This window comes from Ictidomys tridecemlineatus, chromosome 5, assembly GCF_052094955.1.
Source record: "Ictidomys tridecemlineatus isolate mIctTri1 chromosome 5, mIctTri1.hap1, whole genome shotgun sequence".
NCBI lineage: Eukaryota > Metazoa > Chordata > Mammalia > Rodentia > Sciuridae > Ictidomys > Ictidomys tridecemlineatus.
The window spans coordinates 88,866,022-88,877,126 of NC_135481.1; the positions used below are offsets into that span (position 1 = coordinate 88,866,022).

Below are 11,105 nucleotides of genomic sequence, written 5' to 3' on the forward strand. Positions count from 1 at the left end.
CAACCTTCACTGTTGCCTGTAATGTGCAGGTTGAAATTGTACACTTTTAAGCAATTAATTGTATATCATATGAATTTTACCTCAATATTTATTTATTTTTCTGCAGTGCTAGGAATCAAAGTCAGAGCTTCATACATGCTAGGCAAGCACTTTACCACAAAGGTACACTTCCAGATCAAAACATAAATGGTTTTTAAGTAGGCCATACCCAATGCTTAGCATAATCGATTTTTAATTTTAAAAAATGAAGATATTACATGAAAAAGAAATATATTAGATCATAGAAGACATTAAATATAATTATCAATGCATGCTAAGAAATCAGGTAATTTATTTCATTTGCTTAAGTCATTTTATAAATCTTACAACATTAAAAATTGAATGCATATTAATTTTTTTATCTTTTTTTGAGAAAGAGATAATTTTTTAACATTTATTTATGTTTTTAGTTTTTGGTGGACACAACATCTTTATTTTATTTTTATGTGGTGCTGAGGATCGAACCTAGTGCCCCGCGCATGCCAGGCGAGTGCGCTACTGCTTGAGCCACACTCCAGCCCAAATGCATATTAATTTTAACAACTAGGAAAAAGATACTATGGAAATATTAACTGGTTTTTTTTTTCAGTACTAGGGATTGAACTCAGGGCCTTGCATTTGCCCAGACTCTACCATTGAGCTACATGTCTAGCCCTATTTATTTTGAGACAGGGTCTCACTAAGTTGCCCAGACTGTCCTCAATACTTGTAATCCTCCTGCCTCAGCCTCCCATGTACTTGAGAATAATAGTTTTTTTAAAGCATTAAGAGAATGTTTAAGCTGTAAGGTTAAGAATAAAAGGAAATTGCATTGTCCCAAGTAGAATACACTACTTAACTTTAAACATTTGTCTGTGGGAGACAGGCAAATATGTGTTACTTTTCCTTTCTACTTTCTAAATTTTCTTAATGACACAGAATAACCACAATCAGAGAAGTAATTTATTTTTTAAATGTTTGCTGTCGGGCATACTAAGTTTCTTTTAAAAGTAAGGCTTTACTAAATATAGATGCTATATTTATATTTGCTATTGACAAGGAGGATGCCTACACTGTAATTACTCATCTTGAAACTTAATGTTCTGCCTAGAAAGATAGTAAAATATAGAGAACACAAAGATGGAAACTTAAATCACCAGAATCTAATAATTTCGAGACATAGTTGACCTTTGAAAAACATGGGTTTGAAATGGATAGGTCTGCTTATATGCGGATTTTGGCAGTGAGGTGGATTTGCAAAAAAATTGGGGAAAAAAAGGAACCTCATAGCCTAGAATATTGAGAAAAAATTTTTAAAAGTGTATGTCATAAATGAATAATATATATATATATATATATATATATAAAAGGGTCTATTTTACCACTTGCTACCATTCAGTATGCATGCATCTGTTATAAAAGTTAAAACTTATCAAAACTCACACACACAAACTCGGATCATACACGATGCCACTCAGTGGAGAGAAAGGCAAAAAAAAAAAAAGTGAAGAGGCTGCATTAAATCTTACTGCATGAATGAACTGCAGCACATCCTCATCCACTGCAGTAATTTCATAGCCACCTCCTGTTGCTGTTGCACTGAGCACCCGTGTTGTAACTCTTTAAAAGCCCCTATGATGCTGATCATCTCCAGGTGAGATCCACACTTTCAAAAGGTGGACCATAATTAGTATTTCTTATAAAAGACCCAAGCATGGGCTCAGCTAGAAGCAATCCTTGACTTCCAGTGTAGTATGAACATCAGCATTACCAGTGTCTATTGTGAGCCTTCCTGTAAATAGTGTGCCTCTCTGGCCAAAGATAGAGAGGACTAAAAGGACTTTATTTTCCTTTGGCTACCCGACATGCTTTCTCATTTCACATGGTATTAGTGACCTGACTAGTCTTTAGGACATCAGCCATCTCCCATCCTTAGTTCAAGTGGTTTGGGTGGGTGGGACCTACCCCAGTCTACACTGAGAAGTAGGAGTGACCTGGCTCAGGTCACTCAGAGGATTCAACTCCAGGAGCCTCAGCAACTTGCTAATTTAATCCAGTGAATATTTGGTCTGAGACTTTTTCTTCAAACATTGAGATGAGAGGTGGACTCTGTCACACTGAGTTTTGGTAATTTAATGAGAGATGTATAAAATACCCCTGTGAAGAAGGCATGATGCTGAATGGTTTGCCAGGCAGGATTAGAGGATGGTAGACATGCCATGTTATCGTCTATACATCACTCTACCTTATCCCTCCTCAAACCATGCCTGTTCATCTTCTACCAGAAGATCAGCTCTCTAAGGGAAGGAAAGACATCTCCAACAAGCTTGGTCCTAGCACAAGAGATGGAGGCACATCTGCTAAATGCACGTCTGCTACAGAAATTACCCTACTGAGCTCAGCAGCAGGGCATGGAGACTATGCATAGTTGTATCACTGGGAACCCAGAACACTTCACTGACCAATACCACATCCTACAGTCTCCACCTTATGCTCTTGGGTTCCCGTTCTGAGCTGGAACAGGTGGTGCACTCTGAATCATCAGCACCCAGTACTGATGTGGTCAAAGCCTGATTCTCACACAACCACTCAGAAGACGTCATCAGGCCAGGCAGTGGGGGTAGGCAGCTTTCATAGAAAGCCTTCTATGATGAAGCACCTTAAAAACAGACAGAAACACAAGATCTCAGAGCCCACTCCACCTTCTTTTGCCCCGGGGAATAAAAGAAAACAAGGACGAAGATCCACAAGCCCTCCTAGGAAGATGCATTTGCGCCTGCTCCTGTTGGCCTTCTTTCTGCCTCCCAAGGCACAGGCAGGTGAGTGACCATCCCCTCTCTCAGAGGTCCAACCCTGAACCACAGCTGGCACAGAACTCCTGTCCCTTCTGCATACCCCCCCGATCCATCATCTGACCAGAGTCTTCGGATCCCAGTTCCAGCCCCACTGCAGAACCCCAAGGGAGAAACTGATTAAGCTAACAGGAACATAGGGGGCAGAAGTCTGTTTGGAAGAAGAGCCAGTGGATGTAGACCCCTGCCTAGACCCCATCCTGTCATCTGGAATGTGGGGCTTGGCTACAAGTGCACCCCAGAGGGTGGAAGGGAGGAAATGTTCAATTCTCCTGGAAAGGAGCAGAGTGGGTCTGGCACCTATGTCTGGGGTGACACAGGTGCACTCTTGCCAATTGCTCAGTGCTCAGCAGAGAACTCTAGAGCCCAGGTGACCTCAGAAATGCTGGAATCACTGTCCCCAGAATACTTCCTTTGCTCTGTCCCAAGCCACTCTATCCCTTTTGCCAACTCTGTTTCTCTTCCCAGACCTCTGGTGACTCCCCTGTTTTCTAGTAGGAGCCACTGTGGCAGACACTAACTTCTTTGCTTTCCAAAACCCCAGCAGCACTGCCCTACCAACCCTCACCCAGAGACAAACTAGAGCCATTCCTTTGTGCATCCCATGGACTACATACACGTCAGGCCTAGGAAATAGGACAGAACAACATCTAGAGTGAACTGAAATCCTGGCCATTAGCAAGCAGCCACTGTCCTAGGCATCACAGCACTCAGGAGGGCCTCAGAAATTTCTGGAAGCAGAAAGCTCCTCTGGAATTTGATTGTCCCTAGAAATGTATGCTCAACTCCACCTATGTAAGGAAGAAAAACTCATAGACCAACACCTGCTTTCCTTCCCTTTTTCAGAAGAGGAAGTTGAGGCCCCCATCCTCAGCCCCTGCCCAGACTCAGGTCATCCAAGGTTCCCAAATGCTCCACAGTTCTGGAGGCAGGGAATGGATGCCCATCTGCTGAATTCAGTGGGTACAAACAAACAGGGTGATTTTTACCTTCAGGGGAGATCATCGGGGGACAAGAATCCAAGCCCCACTCCCGCCCCTATATGGCCTATCTTCAGTTTGTTGCTCAAGGTGAAAGGACTATGTGTGGTGGCTTCCTGATACGAGAAGACTTTGTGTTGACAGCTGCTCACTGCTTGGGAAGGTGAGGACCAGAAAATAGCCCAGACCCTCCTGCAAACATTATACAGAGACCTCTTCCTCCTTCTCAATAGACAAATGGATACCTGGGAGAATATGTGCAGGAGATGCCTTCAGGGATGAGAAAGAAAGAGGATGGGCTAAGTCCTATGGAGAGCAAGGCAGGTGGCTCTGGAGGCACTACTGAGTAAGAAAGACCAGAGTGTCCAAGCCTGCCATATCAAGAACTAGGAGCGTGCTTTGCTATGACAATGCAAACTAAAAATATTTGCATGTGTTTTCCTGGGTATGATTGAGTCCTAAGAACCTATGGTTCAGATACCAATGGCTTCAGAAATCTCCTCAACTGGTAAGAAGCAAAGGGCACTGTCACTCAGCCCAAGGTTCCTCTCCTCCCTGTTCCCCCTCATCTACAGCTCTATCCTGCTCTGCTGTAGCCTGCTCTTCACAGCTCCTAGATGTATTCTTTATGACTCCACATCACCCATGACCACTGCACTCTCTATGCAGGCCAATGACTGTCACCCTGGGGGCACACAACATTGAGAAGCAGGAGAAGACCCAGCAGGTCATCCCAGTGAAAAGAACCATCCCCCACCCAGACTATGATGATAATTACTTGTACAACGACATCATGTTACTGGAGGTATGTCCCGTTCCCTGCTGCCTCTGTCCTCCCTAGTACAGGTGCTACCCTCCCACCATGACCCTGTCCCTTTACTAACTTCCATCCTGGCCATCATGGTGTCTAGGCCCAGAGGCCCTTGTCTGAACTGAACTCTTTCTTCTCCCCCATAGCTAGAGAAAAAAGCTAAGTTGAATGCAGCTGTGCAGCCTATCAAGCTGCCCAGGGGCAAGAACAAGGTGAAGCCTGGGAAGGTGTGTCTTGTGGCTGGCTGGGGGAGAATGGACAGAAAAGACAAACACCCCAACACGCTGAAAGAGGTGGAACTGAAAGTGCAGAATGACCAGGTGTGCGAGCACGAGAAATTATTAAAATACAATAGTACTATCGAGATATGTGCGGGGGATCCAAAGGAAAACAAAGCTTCCTTTAAGGTGAGACTGAGGGTCTGTCTCTCTTGGTTCTGAGGGTGTTTGGGGGAAGATCTGGGGCCTGGAGACCAGGCAGCATGAGCCTCCCTCACCCAGTTGGCTATAATATCTCCCTGGAAAGAGAAGAAGGGAGCAGCTGGGAATACCTAGGGCCTGCATTGAATGATGCCTGCCTGGAAAGTTGAGCTTGCAATGCTCCACACTGCCTCAGCTCACAGGCATTAGAGACCTGTGCACCTATGTGTGCAGTTGCTCTCACCAAGTGTCTCCTCAGTGCTGGCACCCACCCTGGTCCCTGGGCTCATCCTCCATGCTGGTGTCTGTGCCACTCACCTGCTTCCACAACCTTGAACAATGCAACAGTGGTCCCTCACACTTTCATAGGGAGATGACCCAGAACCTGGGGAGCAGGACACAGGCTACCCTGGGAGGGAGGTGAAGTAATAACAATATTCACAGTCAGAACATATCAGCTGAGGGCCCTCAGAGTCCTGCAGAGTCCTCTGAAAATAGGCCCTACATTTCATCCTTGTCTGAGAGGTAGACTGAGATGGCAGGGAGGATCCAGCCAGGAGGATACAGGCTCAGTCCTCCCTCTTCTCTCTTCACAGGGGGACTCCGGAGGCCCTCTTGTGTGTAACAGTGTGGCCCAGGGAATTGTCTCTTCTGGAAAACCAAACAGGAAACCTCCAGGCGTCTACACCAAAGTCTCCAGATTCCTAAAGTGGATAAAGGAAACCATGAAAAGCCACCAACTGCAGGAGACAGACTAAACCACCTCTGTAACTAACTTTCTTTCCCAGAACTGAGTCTAGAATCACCCTGGAGGAGGTGCCCACAACTGAATAAATGTCCCTTAGCCATGTGGGAAGGCTGGTCTCTTCTTTTTATTCACTGGGTCTGTGTGCCAGGCAGCCAATGACGAAACTCTGCTGTTTTCTGCTTCTCTCTTCTCTTTCTCCCTCAACACCTGCATAAACCCAACACAAAGCTGTGACCCAGCTCCTTCCCACCCCTCCAGTATCTCCGGGGCTTGCCTTTCTGCCAGTGTTGGAGCTGGGCACCACCAGGAGAAATTTTGAATGGCTCTTGTCCTGGGTCTCATGGTGAGTTTTCTACCTGCTCCCTTGTATGAGGGGACAGAGAGGAAGGGGAGAGCACCATGGGTCCTGGAGGCCAGGTAGGCACAGCTGAGGTCACTGCTCAAGGACATGGTCCTACCTCCTGGGTACAGGAAGGGCCCTCCTAAACAGGATATTTCTCTTCCCCAGGTTTATCCTTAAGAGGGACAGTCCTTGAATAGCCCCTCATTCTCACATGGAATTACATTCCTTCCCTGCCCTCCTCTGAGTTCAGGGTCCACCCTGACCTCCAACCTCATGGCTGCCCATTCTTCTCCATCCCTGCTCATATTCTATCAACTCCACTCCAGGCCACACTGATCTGGGCTGCTCCCTACTCAAATCCCTCCACCTAGGACTCCCAGATCCCTGTGGGGTTCCATCAGGCCTCACCATTGGGGTGCCAGCCCACTCATGCCCTGGAGAGAGGGGACCTCCTTAGGACCAGGGCAGTGCTGGCACCAGGCAGGGCCCATGGAGGACCTAGCTGGCAGGATCTCTCTCCAGAACATTTGGTCCTTCTTTCACTTGGGCACAGCTAAAGCAACCCATCACTTTCAGCTTGGTGTCCTCCCATGTTCTCAAGGTCCACTGGCCACCTGACCACTTAGCAGCCTAAGCTTCTTTCAGCTTGTCCCTCTTGATCATGGCTAGCCTGCGGCCTGAGACTCCCTGCTAGTCACCTAGGCTATCTCAGTTGTGAAAATTCCATAGAAGTGTGTCTTTCTGAAGAAGGACTGTAAAACACAGCTTTTCCCTTCGATCACACTCATTGAGCACTTCATAATGGCTAGAACTTGGGGATATACTGTTAACATGGTAACATACCGAAGTGGAATGGACAGTGTTGGAGACTTTCCAAATTGTCCTGCTCCACCCTCCCTATCAGTCCATTAAGGCATAGACCTATGGAAGAAATACATTAGATTTCATAATTCATATCTTAGTTTTATTTCTAGTTATAGGCAATATGAATACAATATTGCATGATACTCTAGGACAAAGACTATAAAATCTGGAAGTGGCTTCCATCATTTAGTTTGTGGATGTGAAGCTGCTGAACTATTCACCAGAGAATCCTTCTTAGGAGAGAGGGAAACAAATAGGGAAGATTACCAGGGCAACCTTACTTTCATTTGTATTCAAAGTAGTGGATATAAATGCCAATGTACACTTCACATTGAAGGAGACACACACACACACATCCAGTTGGACTGCTGAGAAACATAATCCCCACCATTACTGCACCCCTGCCATACAGAACAACATGAATCAGGGAGGTTCCTGGGGCCTGGGAAAATGGAAACATTGCTCTAATATTCAGGCCATCATGGTTACTGCTCCCATCCATGTCCCCAGTGCTACCTGGGAATCTCTTTGGTGGGAAATTCTTGTCTAGGAGATCATAGATACAATATGTAACTTTTTATTAAATAAAGGTATACCTATGTAGGGCTAACCCCACAGCCCTGGATTAGGGTCAGTCCATTCATATAGGGCACTGGAAGTTTAGCACAAGTTCTAGCTCTAGATTAATGCCCCCTTGTCCCAAACACACATACCATTTTACACTTTTTTGTGACATGAAGTCAAATCTACCCTTTCAATTATGTAACTCTCAATGATATGCTCTTTTCCATCCCTTTATGTACAAATCATGCTGCCACACAATCATAATGATCTTCTATAAAGAAAAAGCAATGGATGTCACACAGCTTCGCATTTGGGACTGAAAGAAACTCCTGCATCTAAGACATGCTAAGAACAGGTTTCTGCATTGGAAAAAAAAAAGAATATACAGAAGGAAAACCAAATAAAAATATAGTACTTAGAAAGTGACTTGGTCATGTGCCTACATATTCAATTTAGAAGTTATCTCCTTTGAGTAAAAGGTTCTGTGGTTTAAAATAACTTTAAAACCCATTCTTGTAGGCCTTTATCCTTCTCAGGAAGAGGAATAAGAAAGGAATGTTCAGGAAAGATTAATGACTGACCAAAGGTGTTCACACCAAGCCCAGGTCCCCTCACCACCATGCCAGAAAGGGACCTTAAGTGTCTCTAACACTCAGCCTGGGATGGCTTCCCAGCATCTCTAGGCATGAGATGAGCTGCTTTCTGCTCAGAAACCTCCCTAGAGAGAAAGTCTCTGCGCCCTCCTGCAGTTGCTCGGATTTCACAGCACCTTCCTCTAGTAGTAGAAACCACTCAGAGGCACAAGTGGGTGGATTCAAATGTCAAATGAAAATCTATCTGGTAAAGTTAACTACATAGATAAATATGAAAGCTAGTATGGTTGTATTTTTGGTCTCTAGATCCTCTTTTTCTCCAAAAATATTTAAAAGGAAAATTCATAAAATAATGTTAATTGGCACACAGTATATTAGGACATAATTTGTGATGTTAACAAAGAGCGGTATGGATCTGGATAGGAGCAGAGTTAAGGTGTGTTGTTGAAGGTACATTGGTATTAATTCAAATGACATTAGTATACCTGTAGGATATTCACTGTACATTCTATAGTAACCATTAAGAAAGTAACGTAAAAATATACTCAGAAAAGTAAACAAATCATTCAAATTCTACATTAGAAAAAATCCATCATAAAAGACAGCAGTATTGGATGAATTGAGGAGCAAAAAATATATGACATAAAAAACACACAGCAAAATGGCAGAAAAAACAGTTTCTCATTATCAATAATCACTTCAGTGTAAATGGACTAAACTCACCAATTCAAAATCAGGGATTGGAAAAATGGATTAAAACTATGATCTAACTATATGCTGCTTTTGAGACTTATCTTAAATGCTACTATATAACAAGGGTGAAAATGAAAGAACAGGAAAAGATATTCCATGCAAAAGTAATCTAAAAAGAGCTGGTTGGCTATGTTAACATCAGATAAAATAGACTGTAAAATAAATCATATTAAAAGACACAAAATCATTGCATATTGAATGAAAGTCGATACCTCAAGAAGATAATATATATGTAACCTTCATAGACATATATGCAACAAAAATCAGCTATCCAGAAAGATGAAGCAAACATTGCAGAGCTGAAGGAAGAAATTGACAGTTCCATCAAAATCCTTTGGAGCTTCAATACTTTACTATAATAGTGGATAGTATATCTAGACAGAATACAGAATTCTAGAAAAACACTATAAACCATCTAGACTCTGTGAAAGCAACAAAATGCACATTTTTCTCAAGTACAAATAAAACATTTTAAGAATACACAACATGTCATGCCATAAACTAATTATCATAATATTAAAAAAAACTGAAATAATTCAAATTCTTTTCTCTGGTCACAATAGAAGAAAGCTAGAAATCAATAACAAAAGGAAAATAAAAGTTCACAAATATGGAAATTAAAATACTCACTTAAATAATCAATGGGTCAAAGAAAAAATCACAAAAGAAATTGGAAAATACCTTGAGATGAAAGGAAATGAAACTTAACAAAATAGATGGGATATGGACAAATCAGTGCTCAGAGGGAAATATATAACAGGGAACATGTACATAAAAAAGGAAAGATCTCAAGTCAATATCATAGGTTTACACATGAAAGAACTAAGAAAAGATGAAATAACTCAGCCAAGCCAAAGGAAGAAAATTATAAAGATTACAAAGAAATCCATAAAATGGAAAAAAATAAAACCACAGGTGATTTCTTTAAAAAGATAACGAAACTGACAAACTTTTAGCTAGATAAACTCAGAACAAGATGATTCATATTACTAAAGGCAGAAATGAAAGTAGAGACATTCTACTCATGAAACAGATTATAAAAGAACAATTGAACCCAGTAAAATTTGATAATATACATGGAATGAACAAACTCCTACAAATCTAGAAATTATCACAACTGACTCAAGAAAAATAAGAAAATTGACCAGACCTGTAAACAGTAAAGACTTTGAGTCAGTAATTTAAAAATCTCCTAATAAATAAAACTTCAGGAACCAAGAGCTTCACTGGCAATTACTACCAAACATTTCCTAAGAATATCACCAAATTCTTCTTTTTAAAAAAATCAAAGAGGGGCTGGGGTTGTGGCTCAGCAGTAGAGCGCTCGCCTCGCAAGTGTGAGGCCCTGGGTTCCAGCCTCAGCACCACATAAAAATAAATAAATAAAATATAGGTATTGTGTCCACATGCAATTAAAAAATAAACATTGAAAAAAATTGAAGAGAAGGTAGCACTTTCTGACATTCAAAGAGACCAAAACACAGATGCAAAAGTCAAGTAATTATGTCCAAAAAAAGAAAATTACACACCAATATTCCTTATAAAGATACATGCAGAAATTCTAACAAAATTATAGTAGATCAAAGCTAACTGCACAATAAAAGGATCACACATCCATGACTAAGTGAGATTTATTCCAGGAATGCAGGATGTGATTCAACATAAGGAAATAATCAAGGTGATACACTATATTGAGAGAATGGAGAAGCAAGGCTATATGATCATCACAACAGATGAAGAAAAAAATTTAGAAAAATTCAAAACTCCTTCATGATTTACAAAATTCAGCAAACTAGGGAAAAGAGAAATTCCTTAACATTATAAAGGATGTTTATCAAAAACCCAAAGCTATCATCATACACAGTGTTGGAAGACTGAGAGCTTCCCCCTAGCTTTAACACAAGATGTATATATAAAACACTAGAAAAATGAGGCACAGCAGGAAACTTACTTCAACATTGTAAAAGCTATCTATGCTAAACCCAGACCAACATCATTCTAAATGTAGAAAAATTGGAAGCATTCCTTCTAAAAACTGGAACAAGACAGGGATGCTCTCTTTCACCACTTCTATTACATAATCCTCTTTGTGCACTTCTACATAATCCTTGAACCTTAGCCAGAGCAATTAGATAGATGAAAGAAATGAAAGGGAAACAT

At 41.9% G+C, this 11,105-nt stretch overlaps 1 protein-coding gene across 1 annotated transcript; it reads left to right on the plus strand.

The window, feature by feature from the left end:
• The first annotated feature begins 2,619 nt into the window (after positions 1–2,619).
• LOC101977910 (granzyme B) lies at positions 2,620–5,932 on the plus strand. Its single transcript, XM_078048992.1, has 5 exons — positions 2,620–2,837; positions 3,866–4,013; positions 4,520–4,655; positions 4,808–5,068; positions 5,677–5,932. The coding sequence occupies exons 1-5, from the start codon at positions 2,666–2,668 to the stop codon at positions 5,836–5,838; spliced, it is 879 nt and encodes a 292-aa protein (XP_077905118.1). The 5' UTR covers positions 2,620–2,665; the 3' UTR covers positions 5,839–5,932.
• Positions 5,933–11,105: the final 5,173 nt, after the last annotated feature.

Bases quoted from the DNA above. Each gene is read 5' to 3' on its own strand.
- LOC101977910 (XM_078048992.1), top strand. From the start codon at position 2,666: ATGATGAAGCACCTTAAAAACAGACAGAAACACAAGATCTCAGAGCCC. The intron at 2,838-3,865 runs GTGAGTGACCAT...TTTTACCTTCAG, and splicing joins GCCTCCCAAGGCACAGGCAG to GGGAGATCATCGGGGGACAA. The intron at 4,656-4,807 runs GTATGTCCCGTT...TCTCCCCCATAG, and splicing joins ACGACATCATGTTACTGGAG to CTAGAGAAAAAAGCTAAGTT.